This window comes from Argopecten irradians, chromosome 13, assembly GCF_041381155.1.
Source record: "Argopecten irradians isolate NY chromosome 13, Ai_NY, whole genome shotgun sequence".
NCBI classification, from domain to species: domain Eukaryota; kingdom Metazoa; phylum Mollusca; class Bivalvia; order Pectinida; family Pectinidae; genus Argopecten; species Argopecten irradians.
In genome coordinates, this window is record NC_091146.1 from 9,226,964 (window position 1) to 9,249,957 (window position 22,994).

Consider the following 22,994-nt stretch of genomic DNA (forward strand, 5'->3'; position numbering starts at 1 on the left):
TACAAATGTACACGACTAATTCAAATACCATTTATGTAATTTGACAGACAATAATATCCGAATTAAAGGATGTTCCAAATGTATCATTTATTAACCATGATGGTGAATCAATATTTCACTAAATGTATTTTAGTAGTTTATTCACATTTACTAAAACAATGACAATATCGGATCCCTCACGTCAACAGGATTATAAACTCAGATTTATGATATTTTAATCTCCAAAGCCAATATGATGATCGATGCTAGTCACTGCCATCATGTGGGAAACGTCTATTTTAATATCACGTTCCTGTTTTTTAGGGGTTGCAAAGGAAACAGATGATGACACAGAAAATGAAACTTTGGGTAGCTCTAAGAAATCGTCAAATCCGGAAGATTTACACCAGTTTACAGGTAATTGTTAACCTATAGTTATCATCATTTTCGTGTTTTTTTTGTTTTTTTTTTACATTTTTAACTTCTTGATTGACATTCTACCGGTTCAATTTATCTGAAACTTGCCTAAAATTATACTGCTATGTCCCCACAAAGTGTTGCTATTTTTCGTGTCGATCCGAAATCCAAGATGGCGGCCACAGCTGCCATCTTAAAAAGACATTTTGAACTTCTGAAATTCCATCAGTGCGATGTGGCTGAAACTTGACTGAAATGATCATGACATGGTCTCGACAAAGTATTCAAGGTTGATCCAAAATCAAAGATACCCACCATGGCACCATTTTTCATCCCACTATTCTCAAGGCAGTCGGATGACCGTTAAGGTCCTTGGGCCTCGTGTTTGTTCAAACGAGCGAACATTATCGTTATAAAGAACCAAACTTTGCTGAATGATAGAGCATATATCCTTATGAAAATATCTGCTAATGAAAAATTTCCAATGTTTCCATGTTTTTCACAACACATAACAAAACCAAAAAACCCCTCGTATAGCAGGGGGTTATTCCGACTCATTTACCACAATAAGAGCTGAAAATATCGAGGTCGTATGCGCAGGCAGGAAAAAAGTGGAATTTCCCAAACAATTTTTGTAATGATGTTCAATGTACATGAGAGATTCCAAAATTAGCCTAAAACTCACTGAATACGAGTAAAATAAAAAAAAATGTGCTCATTGGAACAGTAGTAAAGACAAGTCAAACTCTGATGAGAACTACGACGATTTAGCGATCAATTTAAAAAACAGTCGATCTTATAAGCACTTCTATTTTCTCTCGACTTCATGCTAGGTCGATTTCACGCTTTATTGCAAATGTACGTGGAAATCGAACATTAAACGGTTGTTTGTATAATGTTTCCTGAAGAGGCCTTCGTCTGGGTTGACTCAAATTATAATGTAAATTCAAATACCTTAATTACGTAAACAAAAATCTTTGGTAATAATGCATCGCCGACATTTTGCACCGAAGGTACTGAAGAACCGGATAAATTCTGGATTTCAGGTAAATGAACCGTTACTTTCATCAGTTTTATCTATGTTTATGGATGTATTTTATGCTAGAAAACGATGTGAAATTAATGAGAAATATGATACGATTTATCACCACGCTGGCCGAATATTTAACATGTATATACTGGTATTCCGAACTCAGCTATCTATATTTAGGACCATTTACAGTGAATCTGTGTTGTATGTCATCTGGTAGAATTAGAAGTCATATACATATATCTTGCCAGTTGTTTAAAATATAAATCCTTCTCGAGACTGTATTTTTTCTGGTCTATTTCAGCTTCTACAAACATGTTCGCGAAAGACAATTTCAAAAACCATACAACATAGTCCAACAACATATTGAGATGTTCTAGATTTTTCCGTAATGATGAAGTATATCTGGATGAAAAAGTACTTTCTGTTCAGCCATTAAGATATATCCGAATATAAAAGTGTCCAGATCTAATCGTAAATGGAATTTTCAGCTACGAATTTGTACTATTTCTGGACAAACAGAACAACTAACTGATAGAAAATATGAAGTTTTAAATTCAACCATCGGCGTAGATGTCTAATATCCACAGTGCGCGTATTGTGACGCTAATTGAATGTTCAACGTTTTGCTCTATCAGTAAGTTGTACCTACCAGGGCGGGCGTTCGTTGTAATTACGATGTCGATTCCTAGGCGTAGATTGAAATTCATGTTAAAGGATTAAATTTTACAATCTTAACTATCGTCACATATCGTGAACCTAGATTGCATCCATTTTACATGCTGTGTTCAGAAAAACTTCATAATTCACTCCCTATGAATTAAGTAACCATACTATTAAAAATCCAAATATTGCTGTCTCCATTTTCGCACATGGATGACATGATGTTTTTTATCGTCAACAGCGAAATTTGCAACTTAAAGTATGTTATTGCGTCCGCAGTAACTCTTTGGAAGGTAACTTGTTAAATTGATAATTTGATATTTTCAATGATTACATTGCATATTATGGAATCGGGGCTTTTTTGTGAAACCCCAATGATGAACTTTTTACTTAGACATCCATAATTCAAGCTAATTCAAAGTTCAGTATATTAAAGAAGTAAAGTAATTAGAGATCAGTTTCTTGTATAATTCTTTGTAGGCTGTAATCGGCTAAGTATGTATATTTTTATTAGAAAACTATTAGATGTGAATATAAAGGTTACAGAATTATACAATAAGTTCGTTCAAATGAGATGTATTTGAATGAACTAGAAGAACAATGAAGACACTATACACGTTCGACCTTGACCGACCTCCCTAGCTTGACCTTGTATGGATTTACGGTTTCCCCTCATTTATAGACACAACACGATATACATCGAAAAAATGAATTAGGAGATAATTCGACCATTTAGATTTTGCCATTGAGTCCCATATTGTATATCTTGAAAATGAGGCCGTTTATCCACACCACTATTGAATGCTTTAAGCGTTGTCTAGTAAATGCAGCGTGTAGACTCTTGTATCGCGTTCAAGATGGTGACATATTGCTTCCTTTACTGTGAATGCAGCAGTAATACTTCCGCACTGTTGGCCCTAAAACGCCTTGTTGTAATCGATGTGAAAGTCAATTTTATTTACAGAACTTAAATATTTCTTCCAAGAGGACGACTTTTTCGATACCAGCTTTCGTTTGTAGCACTGGAGTCAATGTGATTTCTCGATAAGTTTGTTTGTGTCCAATCTGTCTTTCTTTCCACCCTTAAATAAGGAAATAACTAGGTCCGTGCTTAAAAACAAGGTGGATAGTCTTCGATTTCGAAAATAGAGTTATATAAGAAGGCTAGTGTTTTGAAAACAGGTGCGTGCCTCCATACCGAATGTGTTCTACTACAACATGATCATGACCTCCAGCTTTGCCGTTCTTCATATGTGTTTAGAGCGTTTTTATTATTTCTAGTTCCGTAATGTCATCTTGGCAAATCTTGTTCTCATTATGATAACTTTGTGCGTAAATGCTACTGACATTAGAGTCTATTAGTTGTTTTATGCGCGCTGTCAAAAATGACGTTTGAGTGTCGGACTCGCTAGCGTACTGTAGTGATCTGTCCATGCCTGCCTATTAACATCTGGGTCACGAGATATCTTGCCATCGATTTCTCTCAGTTCGGACGTTTCATGGCCTTTAATTTTTTCGAGCACGAACTGCCTTGTAAAATGTTCCAGAATCTACCTCTGCAGCTACCTGTAGTTCATTGAAAGCTGGTTTGTGCTCGTACTGTTGCAGCGCGTTATCGAGAGCTTTCCTAAAAATACGTTTTTTTGTTCTTTATACTGTCGATATGAGTAAAATTCCATCCCCACGTGGTCTACCTTCCTCAAGCCATAGAGAGCGTTTTTCACGCATCGCTTTATGCAGATATTTCACTCTTGGTTGTAGTTCCAGTAGGGTTTGAGATACGGCCGATAGGCGTTTTTTTTGGAAGCGTTTCCCTGTGCAGCGTCATGTATGCAACTAACGGAAAGTCTTGAACTGCTTTTCAAGAAAGTTGATATCTTTTAGACGTTGAGAAAAGCGCCTGTATTTTGACAAATTTTCTCGTTAATACTTTTGGCGTAGCCCGAATTTTGTGTAGGCGTGCACTTCTTCCAGTTGACGGAGTAATATGCTACATTTGTGATTTATTTTGAATGACGTGGGGAAAGTGTATAGCGCATCCATACAGGTAAATGATCAGACACGTTATAGGTAAATGGTCATCTAATATAAGAACACTCCTGCACACAATCAACTTTGCAATTTTCCATTAAGATATGGTCTATTAAAGATGCATGTCCGTCTTTGGAGACAAAAGCAGATGTCCCGCCATTTGTCCATGTCTGCGAATGTTTACAGGAGACCAAGTTCCGTTCGCGTATAAAAACTCTGTAGTACGATTCCTCTGTCGTTTGCTTTACTATGGTTTTTGCAACCAAAGGATCGTTCGATTTGCGCATTAAAAAATCACCAAAGGACAATCACGTGACCTTGTTCGGAGTAGCGTTCCATAGATATCAGATATGCATTTTAAAGTATCTTCTACATATGTCTGTATAGAGATATTTTGTAGATGGCATTAACACACCTATTAAAAATATGCATGATTTTGTCACGAAGTTTAATGGAACAGCAGATAACTCTATTCATTCCCTTCGTCCAGTATAGGCGATACATTTATTCCGCTTCTCTTTCTCCATAGAATAGCAATTCCACCGAAACCACGAATTACTTGTCCTATTTTTCAGGTTCTAACGGTATACGGCTATCACACACTCCGAAGGCTTTGAAATGGTGGTCAATGGTATTGAGAAAGTTAATTTGCTCTGGCAGAAGCCAGTGCTCAGTGATGACGGCAATGTCTGTATCATTCAAGAGCTTCGAGAGCATCGGGGTCCCGTACATTATACCCCGTATGTTCCACGTGAGTAGGGTTTACCATTACAAACAGTAAACATATCCGATTTTGGTATGCTGGTCTCACTACCATGATGATTGTTTATTTTGGCGCGAATTTCCATGGAAACGATCGCGATGTTCCCATTCCCGTACGAGTACATTTTCAGGCCAGAAGCTTGGGTCCATCGCTTGTTCAAAATCCTGTTCTCGGACATTAAGTCGGGCAGGCGTGTATGTCGGGACTTCACCTCCCCAGAACTTTATAATTTCCATGTATGTCACTTTAATACCGCCATTGCCGCGATGGAGTTTATTACATGTACAATCGTCTTCTGACGCGTCCGCAATGATTCTAGACATAAGAAGCTGCTTTTTTCGGGGATTGCGTTTGACGCCACGAAATTGGTATTGTGCTGAATGCTCATCAGCCGGACCCATTTGTTGTTGTGTGTTGTATCCAAAGAAGGTCACATTGCGGTGTGGTCTTTCTGAGTCGACTTGTTTGCTATCATCGAGTGTAAACGGACAAGACTTGCTTGGGATGCTGCTCAACTCTCGATTTTCTTGTTACATCAGCGTATGAGGAATGCACGCATTTACTGGGTTCATTGTTCGATTGTACATCAACATTTGACGTGCTTATTCTCGCTTTTTGAAATAAAATCATTTACTGGATCCAGTTTCTGGTTTTCCTGAGCCGAGTCTCTCAGTACTTCTGGTACTTTGATTTTTGCTTCGTTTGGATTTGCATTGTTACGTGTCTCTAGATTAGTTATGATTTTCTCCCGGAGAGTAAGCTGTGCGCGTAATTCACTAATGTCGCTTTTTAGAGTTGAAATTGTCTGTTCGTGTTTTTCCTTTTCGGTGATAACAGCGCACAATTCTTTTTTCAAATTCATTATTTCTTCGTGCAAAACGACGTTTATTTCATTCATCTGTTCTGTCATTTCGTTCCTCATCCCCACAATAAAGATAAACAAGTCAGCAAGAGTTTGTTTATTTACATTATTTCCAATGTCCAACAGATTATTGGAGGTATGCACGCCGCTACGCATGGATGTGACTCGTTTGTACAGGTAGGAATATACATGTTTTAAACGCGGTACTATCACCGAGTAGGAGCGATTTCGTCGAGAGTGTTGTTAGGCGAGTGCATATCTGTTGTCGAATTTCCCGTATCGTGTGTTCTCAGCATATATTTGATTTTATGAGCTTCTGTCCCACTATCTACACATCGGAATAGGATGTAAATATCCTCTAAATATTTAATCCAAAGCCGAAGAATTCCCTCCGTTTTACGCCGGATAAGTGTACCCTGGGGTGTATCACGTAATTTCATTAACGACAGGTCATACAGAGATTGACGAACATCGATGAGATTGTCTACATTGCCCGAATAGATACTGTTTCAAACGTTTCTTAAAACTTATGCTTGTCCAACGATCCCAACTGAGTCTTTTATTTTTCATCATAAATAGTCCTGTCTATTTGTGTAGAAGTCATACTTGGCTCTTCAGTAATAGACATTTCTCTACAGAGATATGTATACAAACTGTGCGTATCCCTTACAGTGACATGCTGTGAGCACTTTTTGGTTTATACCAAAATAATGTTAAATATTCATATTCAAAGTTTTTCTCTCTAATTTTCACAAGTCACAAATAAAAAATGTGCTCCTTGGAACAGTAGTAAAACGAGTCAAACTCTGATAACTACGACGATTTAGCGATCAATTAAAAACAGTCGATCTCTAGTAAGCACTTCTATTTGCTATCGACTTCATGCCAGGTCGATTTCACGCTTTATTGCAAATGTACGTGGAAAGCGAACACGTGTTTGTATAATGTTTCCTGAAGAGGCCTTCCACGGGGTGACTCAACAAATCTTAAAAAAATATAAGTAAACACAAACACGTCAGGTAGTTTGCACCGAAGGTCAAAGAACATATAAGTACAGCTGGTAATTATGATTTACTTTCATTTTATGATGTTATATGGATGTATATATGCTAGAAAAGAGCGACGATGAAATCTAATCAGCCTATCATGTACACTGTATACACAGGGACGTGGCACGAATATCAAACGAATAGTCAATACTGTATTTAAATATCTATATATATAAATTCGTATCAAGTATCTGTGTAGTTACATGCATCTGGTAGAATTAAAATGATGTATATTGCAGTTGTTTAAAAAATGTATGTTTTTATTTATTTGCCGGATTTTTGGTCTATTTCAGCTCCTATATACAATATTTTATATTTATATTCCAAAGATACATAATGTATATATCTGGTAATTAATAAATATATCTATGGTACTGAAGTTATATTCTGGATGTATAGAAATACATTTTTTTCATGTTTATCATGGATATATCGTATTTTTAAATGTGAAGATATATTACGTATAGGAATATAAGCTACGAATTTGTGAGCAAGCGTTCAGCTAGAGAAAAGACAACTAAATAACGATACCGAACTTTATTGAAGTGATTTACATATCAAAATATATTTGTTTCAAGATCCACATGCAGTACAAACGTGAGTCTCAATCTATCAAGGAGTTGTAAAATAAGGGTTTTCAGCAAAATCATTCGAAGTCGTTAATGTTAAAATAGAAAAAAAATCTTAACTATGTCACTTTGACCTAATTCTTCCATTTTTCATTTGTGTTCTAAACTTCAATTCACAAACCGATGAATTCAAGTAACCTTACAATTAGAAACAATAAATTTTGCATAACATACCATCTGTTTCCTTAGCACCTAAGGAGAAGACAGAGCCGGATGAAAAAGACACAGCGATTTTGGAACTTAAAGATGATCTTGCGTCCCCAGAAACTCCATGTGAAGGTAACTTGTTAAATTGACAATTTGATAATTTCAATGATATGTTGCTATTATAAATCTAGTTTTTTAAAAACCCCTATCCTATCAATGGCTAGGTTTATTCGCCGTCACAATTAAAGCTATTCAAAGTTCAGTAAATAAAGTAAAGTGAGAAAGATCAGTTTCTTGTAATTATTCTTTGTAGGCTGTAATTGAAATGTATGTATATTTTTATTAGAAAACTATTATTAAGTGGAAAAATCATTTACTGGTTACAGAAGTATATTTACTAATTCTAATTCGATGAAATGTAAGTTTGTGAATAGAGAGGTATGCGATATATCACGTTTTTCTCAATGATGAATTTTACTTTAACTAACAAAAATCAAGTAACGTAATAATATGTCAATAAGGTCAACCATAAAAATTGATATTTCATATATGATATTTTGATATTTGATTCAATGATTACGTTACCATGTTTATGAGACAGACAAAAACATTAAACCCACAATTCATGAAAAATACATAAACGCAAAATTAGTTTATCTAGGAATACGCATTTTGATCAATCCTTTTTTTTTAATTTTAGCTTTAATGAATATTATAAACGTTAAGCATTACCCCTATTTTAAAACAAAATATGGTTTAGAAAAAACGATCATACATGAGGAGGACGATCAAACATGATGCCATCATGAAAATTGAGTATTTTAAACCCTTGTATAAGGCTTTGCCACATATGTCAACTTAGATAGAATTTTTCAGGCCAAAAAAATAGGAAAATGTTTCCAATCGATGTAATGTGAACCGTCACAACAAATAGCATTGTATTCATCCATTGTTGCTTGGATTGCATGGTTTAGACAGATTTAAGATATACTGTGTCTTGCCATCCTGACATTTGCCATATCTGAAACTCACTGTGAATGTCATAAGCATCTTCGATGTGTCCTAAAGCTATACACGCAAACGTAAGATATTGCAAATCATAGGGTCCAGTACCTGTTTTTGAATGTTTATAATGGAAACCTGTTAGGGACGGTACTTTATAAAGAGAACTGCGGGGGTTACATTTCCAAGTTTACTAGATATATCTAGATGGTGATTAACGATTGTCTGATTGTATATTATCTGAGGTATTTATACTGAAAATCTACTTACTTTTACGTTGACGTAAATCGTGTGATTTAAATAAAACGTTCCTATATTTTAGCGGTTGCAAAGGCAACAGATGATGACACAGAAAATGAAACTTTAGGTGGTTTAACGAAGTCGACAAATCCTCAAGATTTACACCAGTCTACAGGTAATTTTAAGGCATACTGATCCTCCAGGTCGGGTCAGTATGACCTATGGTCATCATATTTCGTCCGTCGTTTTCCGCCGTGCGCTGTGCGTAAACCTTTCACATTTCGAACTTTTCCAGTACTTTCGGTGCAATTTAAGGTAACTTATTAAATTGATAATGATGTTAATTCAATGATGTGTTTCTATTATAAATTTATTTTTTAACCCTGATCAATGGCTAGATTTAGTAGACATCCGTAATTAAGAATATTCAAAGTTCAGTAAATAAAGACCCAGTGATTATCCGTCGTAGGCCGTAGATGAAATATCTATATCGTTTGTATTAGAAAACTATGATTTAACTAAAAAAATAATGTTCAGGTTATATAAGTCTATTTGCGATGTAATGTAACAAGTTTATGGATAGAGAATTGTAAAATATATCACGTTTTTCATATTGATGAGTATTACCTTATCAATATTTCAGACAAACCTGTTATCATCAAGAACAAGAAGAAAAAGAAGAAAAAAGCCAAAGACAAAAACGATGACGGTAAGAATATTTAAGTGAAGTAATGATATACCAATTCGGTCGACCATAAAATTGATATTTCATATGTGATATTTCGATCATTAATGCAATTATTAATTTACCGTACGTGTTTATAAGATATACACAAATATTGAAAGTCACAAGTCCTGCAATGTCATGGTTTATCTAAGAATACGCATTTTGATAAACCCCTGTTTTCCTGGCACGCATATTTTTAATTAAAATATTATCAAGGTTAAACACTATCCCTATCTTACAAAGCTGGTTTAGGAAAACGATCATACATGGTGAAATATTGCAAATTAAATAATTTAATCGTTAGTATAAGGCTAATTCATACGTGTAAAATTGTAAATGATTCCAATCCAATTAATATGTATCTGTCACAAAAAACAAAATTGTATTAATTCATTATTGCGTGGTTTGTATGGTGTAGACACAATCCGGGTGTCGCTTGTGTTGCCATCTGATCATGACACATTCAAAACACATTATGAAAATTACAAGGCATGTTCGATATATTCCAAATCCATACACATAAACATACATTATTGCAAACAATAGCGTATAGTACCTGGTTCTACAACGATTTCAGTCGTGCAAACTGAATGTTTATAATGAAAACCTGTTTCGGACGGTATATGTACAAAGAATTTTAAGGATTATTACATCTCACAGATTTTATGGAAACAAAAGGTATATTGAGAAGGTGATTAACATTTGTCTGAGTGTGTACTACTTGAGCCATATTTACTGAAAATCAACCTGTTATCGCTGTGACTTTATTTTGTGTTATCACAAACGACTTTATTTTGCATCACGCAACGACTTTTTTTCGCGATATTACGTATAACATTTTTTCGGTATCAATACGACTTTTTTCGCGTTATCACGCATTACGACTTTTTTCGCGTTATCACGCATTACGACTTTATTTCGCGTCATCACACATTACGACTTTATTTCGACGATATGTAATGGTGGACGAGACTTCTTCGTTGTTATTAGAACCTCTAGAAAATAAAACTATTTTTGTTTCCCATTTTTTTTATTTCCAATCGACGGTCGCTTTTACTGAATTTGAACAAAATAAGCCCAGAAAAGAGTGTGAAATTCCTTCCGTCTCTCTCTCTGGTGTCAGCTTCCTACAAATGTACACGACTAATCCAAATACCATTTATGTAATTTGACAGACAATAATATCCGAATTAAAGGATGTTCCAAATGTATCATTTATTAACCATGATGGTGAATCAATATTTCACTAAATGTATTTTAGTAGTTTTTCACATTTACTAAAACAATGACAATATCGGATCCCTCACGTCAACAGGATTATAAACTCAGATTTATGATATTTTAATCTCCAAAGCCTCTATGATGATCGATGCTAGTCACTGCCATCATGTGGGAAACGTCTATTTTAATATCACGTTCCTGTTTTTTAGGGGTTGCAAAGGAAACAGATGATGACACAGAAAATGAAACTTTGGGTGGCTCTAAGAAATCGTCAAATCCGGAAGATTTACACCAGTTTACAGGTAATTGTTAACCTATAGTTATCATCATTTTCGTGTTTTTTTTTTTGAACCGGTAGAATGTCAGTCAAGAAGATAAAAATGTTTTTTATCTTCTTGACTGACATTCTACCGGTTCAATTTATCTGAAACTTGCCTAAAATAATACTGTTATGTCCCCACAAAGTGTTGCTATTTTTCGTGTCGATCCGAAATCCAAGATGGCGGCCACAGCTGCCATCTTAAAAAGACATTTTGATCTTCTGAAATTCCATCAGTGCGATGTGGCTGAAACTTGACTGAAATGATCATGACATGGTCTCGACAAAGTATTCAAGGTTGATCCAAAATTAAAGATACCCACCATGGCACCATTTTTCATCCCACTATTCTCAAGGCAGTCGGATGACCGTTAAGGTCCTTGGGCCTCGTGTTTGTTCAAACGAGCGAACATTATCGTTATAAAGAACCAAACTTTGCTGAATGATAGAGCATATATCCTTATGAAAATATCTGCTAATGAAAAATTTCCAATGTTTCCATGTTTTTTCAACAACATAAACAAAACCAAAAAACCCCTCGTATAGCAGGGGGTATTCCGACTCATTACCACAGAGCTGAAAATATCGAGGTCGTATGCGCAGGCAGGAAAAAAGTGGAATTTCCCAAACAATTTTTGTAATGATGTTCACATGTACATGAGAGATTCCAAAATTAGCCTAAAACTCACTGAATACGAGTAAAATAAAACAAATGTGCTCCTTGGAACAGTAGTAAAAACGAGTCAAACTCTGATAACTACGACGATTTAGCGATCAATTAAAAAACAGTCGATCTCTAGTAAGCACTTCTATTTGCTCTCGACTTCATGCCAGGTCGATTTCACGCTTTATTGCAAATGTACGTAGAAATCGAACACGTGTTTGTATAATGTTTCCTGAAGAGGCCTTCGACGGGGTGACTCAACAAATCTTAAAACAATTATTAATTACCAGATATATACATTATGTATCTTTGGAATATGAAATACAAAATTTGTATATGAGCTGAAATAGACCAGAAATCAGGCAAATAAATAATAATATACTTTTCTAAACAACCGTAATACATTATCTTAATTCTACCTGATGCATAGAACTACACAGAGACTTGATACGAATTTATATATATAGATATTTACATATTGACTATTCGTTGGATAATCGTGCCACGTCCCTGTGTATACAGTGTACATGATAGGCTGATTAGATTTCATCGTCGCTCTTTTCTAGACATATATACATCCATATAATATTATAAAATGAAAGTAAAACATAATATCCAGCTGTATATATGATCTTTGACCTTCGGTACAAACTACCTGACGTGTTTGTGTTTACTTTATATATATATCTATGGTACTGAAGTTATGTTCTGGATATATAGAAATACATTTTTCATGTTTATCATGGATATATCGTATTTTTAAATGTGAAGATATATTACGTATAGGAATATAAGCTACGAATTTGTGAGCAAGAGTTCAGCTAGAGACAAGACAACTAATAACTGATACCGAACTTTCTTGAAGTGATTTACATATCAAAATATATTTGTTTCAAGATCCACATGCAGTACTTAACGTGGGTCTCAATCTATCAAGGAGTTGTAAAATAAGGGTTTTCAGCAAAATCATTTGAAGTCGTTAATGCTAAAATAGAAAAAAAAAATCTTAAATATGTCACTTTGACCTAATTCTTTCATATTTCATTTGTTATCTGAACTTCAACTCACAAACCGATGAATTCAAGTAACCTTACAATTAAAAACAATAAATATTCCATAACATACCATCTATTTCCTTAGCACCTAAGGAGAAGACAGAGCCGGATGAAAAAGACACAGCGATTTTGGAACTTAAAGATGATCTTGCGTCCCCAGAAACTCCATGTGAAGGTAACTTGTTAAATTGACAATTTGATAATTTCAATGATATGTTGCTATTATAAATCTAGTTTCTTTTTGTGGTTTTCTTAAACCCTATCAATGGCTAGGTTTATTAGACATCCATAGTTAAGGCTATTCAAAGTTCAGTAAATAAATTAAAGTGAGAAAGACCAGTTTCTTGTAATTATTCGTTGTAGGCTGTAATTGAAATGTATGTATATTTTTATTAGAAAACTATTATTAAGTGGAAAAATCATTTACTGGTTACAGAAGTATATTTACTAATTCTAATTTAATGAAATGTAAGTTTGTGAATAGAGAGGTATGCGATATATCACGTTTTTCTCAATGATGAGTATTACTTTAACTAACAAAAATCAAGTAACGTAATAATATGTCAATTAGGTCAACCATAAAAATTGATATTTTATATATAATTTTTGATAATTTAATTCAATGATTACGTTACCATGTTTATGAAACAGACAAAAACATTAAACACATAAGTCATGAGAAATACATTAACGCAAAATTACTTTATCTAGGAATGCGCATTTTGATAAATCCTTGTTTATTTTTATCTTTAATGAATATTATAAAGGTTAAGCATCACCACTATTTAAAAAAAAATGGTTTAGAAAAACGATCATACATGAGGAGGACGATCACACATGATGCAATCAGGAAAATTAAGTATTTTAAACATTTGTATAAGGCTTTGCCACACGTGTAAACTTAGATAGGATTTTTCAGGAAAAAATGTGGAAAATGTTTCCAATCAATGTAATGTGTACCGTCACAACAAATAGCATTGTAATCATCCATTGTTGCTTGGATTGCATGGTTAAGACAGATTTAAGATATACTGTGTCTTGCCATCCTGACATTTGCCATATCTGAAACACACTGTGAATGTCATAAGCATCTTCGATGTGTTCCAAAGCTATACACGCAAACGTAAGATTTTGCAAATCATAGGGTCCAGTACCTGTTTTTGAATGTTTATAATGGAAACCTGTTAGGGACGGTACTTTATAAAGAGAACTGCGGGGGGTTACATTTCCAAGTTTACTAGATATATCTAGATGGTGATTAACGATTGTCTGATTGTATATTATCTGAGGTATTTATACTGATAATCGACTTACTTTTACGTTGACGTAAATCGTGTGTTTTAAATAAAACGTTCCTATATTTTAGCGGTTGCAAAGGCAACAGATGATGACACAGAAAATGAAACTTTAGGTGGTTTAACGAAGTCGACAAATCCTCAAGATTTACACCAGTCTACAGGTAATTTTAAGGCATACTGATCCTCCAGGTCGGGTCAGTATGACCTATGGTCATCATATTTCGTCCGTCGTTTTCCGCCGTGCGCTGTGCGTAAACCTTTCACATTTCGAACTTTTCCAGTACTTTCGGTGCAATTTAAGGTAACTTATTAAATTGATAATGATGTTAATTCAATGATGTGTTTCTATTATAAATTTGTTTTTTAACCCTGATCAATGGCTAGATTTAGTAGACATCCGTAATTAAGAATATTCAAAGTTCAGTAAATAAAGACCCAGTGATTATCCGTTGTAAGCCGTAGATGAAATATCTATATCGTTTGTATTAGAAAACTATGATTTAACTAAAAAAATCATGTTCAGGTTATATAAGTCTATTTGCGATGTAATGTAACAAGTTTATGGATAGAGAATTGTGAAATACATCACGTTTGTCATTGATGAGTATTGCCTTATCAATGTTTCAGACAAACCTGTTATCATCAAGAAAAAGAAGAAAAAGAAGAAAAAGACCAAAGACAAAAACGATGACGGTAAGAATATTTAAGTGAAGTAATGATATACCAATTCGGTCGACCATAAAATTGATATTTCATATGTGATATTTCGATCATTAATGCAATTATTAATTTACCGTACGTGTTTATAAGAGATACACAAATATTAAAAGTCACAAGTCCTGCAATGTCATGGTTTATCTAAGAATACGCATTTTGATAAACCCCTGTTTTCATACCACGCATATTTTTAATTAAAATATTATCAAGGTTAAACACTATCCCTATCTTACAAAGCTGGTTCAGGAAAACGATCATACATGGTAAAATATTGCAAATTGAAGAATTTAATCGTAAGTATAAGGCTAATCCATACGTGTAAAATTATAAATGATTCCACTCGAATTAATATGTATCTGTCACAAAAAACAACATTGTATTAATTCATTATTGCGTGGTTTGTATGGTGTAGACACAATCCGGGTGTCGCTTGTCTTGCCATCTTATCATGACACATTCAAAACACATTATGAAAATTACAAGGCATGTTCGATATATTCCAAATCCATACACATAAACATACATTATTGCAAACAATAGCGTATAGTACCTGGTTCTACAACGATTTCAGTCGTGCAAACTGAATGTTTATAATGAAAACTTATTTCGGACGGTATATGTACAAAGAATTTTAAGGATTATTACATCTCACAGATTTTATGGAAACAAAAGGTATATTGAGAAGGTGATTAACATTTGTCTGAGTGTGTACTACTTGAGCCATATTTACTGAAAATCAACCTGTTATCGCTGTGACTTTATTTTGTGTTATCACACATAACGACTTTATTTTGCGTTTTCACGCATATCGACTTTATTTCGCGTTATTACAATAACGTTTTTTTTTCGCATCATCACGTACGCATAACGACTTTATTTCGCGTTATCACACGCATTACGACTTTTTTCGCGTTATCACGCATTACGATTTTATTTCGGGTTATCACACATTATGACTTTATTTCCACGATCTGTAGTGGTGGACGAGACTTCTTCGTTGTTATTAGAACCTCTAGATAATAAAACTATTTTTGTTTCCCAATTTTTATTTCCAATCGACGGTCGCTTTTACTGAATTTGAACAAAATAAGCTCAGAAAAGAGTGTGAAATGCCTTCCGTCTCTCTCTGGTGTCAGCTTCCTACAAATGTACACGACTATTCCAAATACCATTTATATAATTTGACAGACAATAATATCCGAATTAAAGGATATTTCAAATGTATCATTTATTAACCATGATGGTGAATCAATATTTCACTAAATGTATTTTAGTAGTTTATTCACATTTACTAAAACAATGACAATATCGGATCCCTCACGTCAACAGGATTATAACTCGGAATTGTGATATTTTAATCTCCAAAGCCTATATGATATGATCGATGCTAGTCACTGCCATCATGTGGGAAACGTCTATTTTAATATCACGTTCCTGTTTTTTAGGGGTTGCAAAGGAAACAGATGATGACACAGAAAATGAAACTTTGGGTGGCTCTAAGAAATCGTCAAATCCGGAAGATTTACACCAGTTTACAGGTAATTGTTAACCTATAGTTATCATCATTTTCGTGTTTTTTTGTTTTTTGTTTTACATTTTTATCTTCTTGACTGACATTCTACCGGTTCAATTTATCTGAAACTTGCCTGAAATAATACTGTCATGTCCCCACAAAGTGTTGTTATTTTTCGTGTCGATCCGAAATCCAAGATGGCGGCCACAGCTGCCATCTTAAAAGACATTTTGAACTTCTGAAGTTCCATCAGTGCGATGTGGCTGAAACTTGACTGAAATGATCATGACATGGTCTCGACAAAGTATTCAAGGTTGATCCCAATTCAAAGATACCCACCATGGCACCATTTGTCATCCCACTATTCTCAAGGCAGTCGGATGACTTTAAGGTCCTTGGGCCTCGCGTTTGTTCAAACGACCGAACATTATCGTTATAAAGAACCAAACTTTGCTGAATTATAGAGCATATATCCTTATGAAAATATCTGCTAATGAAAAATTTCCAATGTTTCAATGTTTTTCAACAACATAAACAAAACCAAAAACCCCTCGTATAGCAGGGGGGGGGGGGGTATTCCGAATCATTACCACAAAGCTGAAAATATCGAGGTCATATGCGCAGGCAGTAAAAAAGTGGAATTTCCCAAATTATTTTTGTAATGATGTTCACATGTACAAGAAAGATGCCAGAATTAGCCTAAAACTCACTGAATACGAGTAAAATAAAGCAAATGTGCTCTTTGGAACAGTAGTAAAAACGAGTCAAAAACTCTGATAATTACGACGATTTAGCGATCAATTTAAAAAAAAGTCGATCTTTAGTAAGCACTTCTATTTGCTCTCGACTTCATGCCAGGTCGACTTCACGCTTCATTGCAAATGTACGTAGAAATCGAACACGTGTTTGTATAATGTTTCCTGAAGAGGCCTTCGACGGGGTGACTCAACAAATCTTAAAACAAATATAAGTAAACACAAACACGTCAGGTAGTTTGCACCGAAGGTCAAAGAACATATAAGTACAGCTGGTTATTATGTTTTACTTTCATTTTATGATGTTATATGGATGTATATATGCCTAGAAAAGAGCGACGATGAAAGCCCATCAGCCTATCATGTACACTGTATACACAGGGACGTGGCACGAATATCAAACGAATAGTCAATACTGTATTTAAATATCTATATATATAAATTCGTATCAAGTCTCTGTGTAGTTACATGCATCTGGTAGAATTAAAATAATGTATTGCGGTTGTTTAAAAAATGTATATTATTATTTATTTGCCTGATTTTTGGTCTATTTCAGCTCCTATATAATATTTTATATTTCATATTCCAAAGATACATAATGTATATATCTGGTAATTAATAAATATATCTATGGTACTGAAGTTATATTCTGGATGTATAGAAATACTTTTTTCATGTTTATCATGGATATATCGTATTTTTAAATGTGAAGATATATTACGTATAGGAATATAAGCTACGAATTTGTGAGCAAGAGTTCAGCTAGAGAAAAGACAACTAACTGATATCAAAACATATTTGTTTCAAGATCCACTTGCAGTACTTAACGTGAATCTCAATCTATCAAGGAGTTGTAAAATAAGGGTTTTCAGCAAAATCATTTGAAGTCGTTAATGCTAAAATAGAAAAAAAAATCTAAAATATGTCACTTTGACCTAATTCTTCCATATATCATTTGTTATCTGAACTTCAACTCACAAAAAGATGAATTCAAGTAGCCTTACAATTAAAAACAATAAATATTCCAAAACATACCATCTATTTCCTTAGCACCTAAGGAGCAGACAGAGCAGGATGAAAAAGACACAGCGATTTTGGAACCTAAAGATGATGTTGCGTCCCCAGAAACTCCATGTGAAGGTAACTTGTTAAATTGACAATATGATAATTTCAACGATATGCTGCTATTATAAATTAAGTTTAAAAATAAAACTATCAATGGCTAGGTTTATTAGACATCCATAATTAAGGCTATTCAATGTTCAGTAAATAAAGTAAGGTAAGAAAGACCAGTTTCTTGTAATTATTCGTTGTAGGCTGTAATCGAAATGTATGTATATTTTTATTAGAAAACTATTATTAAGTGGAAAAATCATTTACTGGTTACAGAAGTATATTTACTAATTCTAATTCAATGAAATGTAAGTTTGTGAATAGAGAGGTATGCGATATATCACGTTTTTCTCAATGATGAGTATTACTTTAACTAACAAAAATCAAGTAACGTAATAATATGTCAATTAGGTCAACCATAAAAATTGATATTTTATATATCACTTTTGATGATTTAAATCAATAATTACGCTACCATGTTTATGAAACAGACAAAAACATTAAACACATAAGTCATGAGAAATACATTAACGCAAAATTACTTTATCTAGAAAAACGCATTTTGATAAATCCTTGTTTATTTTTATCTTTAATGAATATTATAAAGGTTAAGCATCACCACTATTTTAAAAAAAAATGGTTTAGAAAAAACGATCATACATGAGGAGGACGATCACACATGATGCAATCAGAAAAATTAAGTAGTTTATACCCTTGTATAAGGCTTTGCCACACGTGTAATCTTAGATAAGATTTTTCAGGAAAAAATATGGAAAATGTTTCCAATCAATGTAATGTGTACCGTCACAACAAATAGCATTTTATGCATACTCCACATACAGAAAACAAAGAGTTAAATGAATTGAAAATGGCCACCATAAGGTGACATATTTATTATAAAATTATATAAATCTCATATCAAAGTAATAAAACAAATATTATGCAAACAAATTATAATTCAGTTTTATAGAATTATGTTAAAAGATTATGAAACATAACATAATCTAGAGCATCTCAATATTGATATTAAGGTGGGGGTTCGATAGAACAGGGCCAAAAATATGAAAAAAATCTCAAAGAGGAACTAAAATAATAAAAAATTGGGCGGGTATACAAAGGGTGGGTTTTTGGCAATTTGTTGAGTTATTATCAATAAAATGTTGCACAAAATGTATGCCAATATGGCGCCCGTGAAAATTTTTTCTTAGATGAAGGGCTGATGGCTTAGCCAATCAGATTCTTTTACAAAAGGGTGACGTCATACGGTACCCCAAATAAGGGACAGTCAAGCAAAGGGGAATAACTCCTACTTAAATTGTACACAATTACTTCTATATGTGTCAGTACATAAAATTAGCTATACGTATAGCTTGCATTTATGCACACTCCACATACAGAAAACAAAGAGTTAAATGAATTGAAAATGGCCACCATAAGGTGACATATTTATTATAAAATTATATAAAACTCATATCAAAGTTATAAAACAAATATTATGCAAACAAATTATAATTCAGTTTTAAAGAATTATGTTAAAAGATTATGAAACATAACATAATCTAGAACATCTCAATATTGATATTAAGGTGGGGGTTCGATAGAACAGGGCCACAAAGTTAAAAATATCTCAAAGAGGATTTTTAACTTCCCCACCAACACACAAAGTTCACTTTAAAACACATTCAAGTAAATAAAAGAAACAGTTCAAGGTTTTTAAAGTAGAGTATATTAACAGTCAATTTGTTTGTTCAAAAAAGGACTCAATAATAAAATTAATATCAGCTGAAATAAAATTGTTCCCACTAATATACCTTGCCAAGCCCAAGCATGGCAAGATAAATACACATTGTCAAGTTCTTCACTATTATATCAACGCTTTTATCACATATATCTTCCTTATGGTCCACATACGGAGATTTCCACAATATGTATTTGGATTTCTGAATGTTCGAGTTAGTTGACGGAATTCATCACATACACAGTCCCTGAATTCCTATACTGAATTGACCATAATTTGTTGTTTGGAGACAGGTGCTAATATATATATAAAGAAACCATAAACTAAAATTATGAGGTACAGTAAATCCAGGAAACTGGCTCAAGCAAGTTCCTGTCAAGATTACTAAATCAAAATAACACATATTAGGCTATGTACAAAAACATTTAAAGTCAACTAAGAGAAGATTTATATTGCCAAATATCTTTGCAATCAAACTTTATACGTTTATGTGAACAAGGAAGCCGGCCCAAGCAAGCTTTCCTAAACAGGAAAATGTTAAAAATACATCAAAATTTATTAAGTAGAAAAACTAAACCATATAGAAAAAATAGTATAGAAGAGGAAGCCGGCCCAAGCAAGCTATCCCATGTACACTATATTACTTGCACAAGAAGAAATACTGTACATATTAAAAACATATAAAAACAACACATACTAAGTGAAAATGATCTAACTATATCACTGAATTTGCCCTGATGTATTTCCGGAAGGCTGAGGAATGCCATCTCCCCATAGAACAAATTTTGGCATCAGAATAGCCTTGTTCTGCAGCATAGGATGCCGCCCCGATCCTAAAGCTATGGCCTTTATAACATGTACTATCTAACTAACAAAAAGCTAGACATCTGTGTAACTGTCTGTCAAAAAGGGGGCGGGGGACTGGGGTGTTGCCAGGAATAACAAACAATAAAAACATTGCTTGGAAGAGGACACTGTAGTATGCTGTTGTGGCTGTATGAACCACTGCCTGTATGATACGGTCTAATATTGGTACAGTAATGGGCAATCTCATATCCATGGAAGGAGCTAAGCGATACGCACCAGCAACTACTTTCTTAACCAGGAAGGATGCTGTTGGATCAGATCTATGCAATAGTTTATGAACATAGGCAATAGCAGACAAATATGTAGAAATAGTTATAGGTGAAAACTTGTGATAATACAAATGAGCAACGAAAAGTGAAATATGAGATGGGCAAAGGTGTTGACTAAAGGGGTCAAATTGACTTGCTACAGCAAACTCTTGAAAGTATTTCAGAGCTCTATCATAAATATTGCGACTTGATGGTGCCAGGGAAGCTGTCAGTAGATGTTCAATGACTGGAAGAAGTTGTGTGGTACCAAGTGGTTGGGAACTTCTGTTGGAAGAACATCCGCCTGTTGGGCGAGAGTCTGGAACTTGGCAATCTGTAACCGAGAAAGGGAATCAGCAAGGATGTTGCGTTTTCCAGCAACATGTCTACATCTAAAATTCAAACTTAGTTGTAGACATTTTAGAACTAAACATCTGACCATTTTCAGGAGTGTTTTCTCCTTACTAGTTTGTTTGTTAATGACCGATACGAGTGCTTCATTGTCAGTGAAGAAGATGATGGAATGATTAGCCCAGAGGTGACCCCAGGTATACACAGCTAGTAAAATAGGGTAAAACTCGAGCACCGAGATATTAAACTTTCTAAATGACTTAGGGAAAACGCCGTACAGCCAACTATTTTTGAAAACAGCTCCATAACCAATAGTAGAAGAGGCATCTGTATACAACTGTAAGGTGTGATTGGACAGGAATTTTTCCTCTATGAAAATTGTGCGCCCATTATACTCTTGGAGAAACTGTAACCACACTCGTAAATCATCCTTTGCTTCTAATGTAATACGAATGTGATGAAAGGGTTCAAAAACTCCAATAGTTAACTTATTGAGACGTCGAAGGAAGGGACGACCAGGCACAACCACAGAGCACGCAAAGTTGAGTAAACCTATCAGAGATTTTAAGTCTTTCAGCGAGCATTTTGACTTGTTGAGTAAAGATTGTATAGCTATGATAGACTTATCAACTTTATCTGATGGTAATGAAGCTGTAGAAGTTACACTATCAAGTGCTATACCGACAAACGACATTTGTTGGCTAGGCGGGAAAGTTTTCTCAACAGCTATGGGAACTCCTATATCATTACACATCCAAATAAATGGGACTCCTCTACAAACATGAAGTCATCCAAAATATGTATAACATGATTACATTTTAAATTAGTGACAGCTATCCACTCTAGAGCAGTACTAAACGCTTCAAAAATTTTACAAGATGTAGAACACCCCATGGGTAAGCAAGTGTCATAATAGTACTGATTATTGAAAGAAAAACCCAGCAATTCATGATCTAATTGATGAACTGGTATAATTCTAAAGGCCGATTTAATATCAGTTTTTGCCATGAAACATCCTGACCCACACTGCTTCACATGTGATATTGCGTCTTCTATGCCAGCATAATGGACTTCTGAAGATTCAGAGAGAATACCGCTATTTACAGAATGTGACTGTGACCCATTGCGAGGGTAAGACAGGTGGTGAATTAATCTAAATTCGCCTCGTGTTTTCTTAGGAACTAAGCCCAGGGGATATAATTTCAAATTTTTTAAAGGGATAGTTGGAAAAGGACCCTTAACTCGCCCCAGATCGACTTCCTTATCAATCTTATTTTGAACGATGTTAGGATTAATTAAAGCTGATTGTAAATTAGGACTAATTTGCGGCCGCCTTTCACCTTGAAAATGTAAATGAAACCCATTTGTAAAACCCTGAATAAGGTATGACAATTTATCTGAACTGTAGCCTTGTAAATACTCTCTAAGTTTATCAACATTTATAGGTGTTGTCACTGAAGAAGAACATATTCTAGAGTTAGGAGGATGAAGCTGTGGTTGGTTTAGGTTTTTCGGAACATTTGAACTGAGGGTGTTTGCCCCCACATTTTCCACAGACATGGGAAAAGGAGCAACCCCCACAGTGTGCTCCCTTGT

At 34.3% G+C, this 22,994-nt stretch overlaps 1 protein-coding gene across 1 annotated transcript in view; it reads left to right on the forward strand.

Annotated features, from left to right (window-relative positions):
• LOC138305581 (uncharacterized protein DDB_G0286299-like) overlaps positions 1 to 22,994 on the forward strand; it is a 39,002-nt gene that overhangs the window by 1,874 nt on the left and 14,134 nt on the right. Inside the window, exons 2-11 of the mRNA XM_069245886.1 lie at positions 304 to 396; positions 7,613 to 7,702; positions 8,895 to 8,987; positions 9,456 to 9,521; positions 10,970 to 11,062; positions 12,884 to 12,973; positions 14,165 to 14,257; positions 14,724 to 14,789; positions 16,259 to 16,351; positions 18,132 to 18,221. Coding sequence (XP_069101987.1) covers positions 304 to 396; positions 7,613 to 7,702; positions 8,895 to 8,987; positions 9,456 to 9,521; positions 10,970 to 11,062; positions 12,884 to 12,973; positions 14,165 to 14,257; positions 14,724 to 14,789; positions 16,259 to 16,351; positions 18,132 to 18,221 — 867 coding nt within the window. The remainder of the gene's footprint in view (positions 1 to 303; positions 397 to 7,612; positions 7,703 to 8,894; positions 8,988 to 9,455; positions 9,522 to 10,969; positions 11,063 to 12,883; positions 12,974 to 14,164; positions 14,258 to 14,723; positions 14,790 to 16,258; positions 16,352 to 18,131; positions 18,222 to 22,994) is intronic.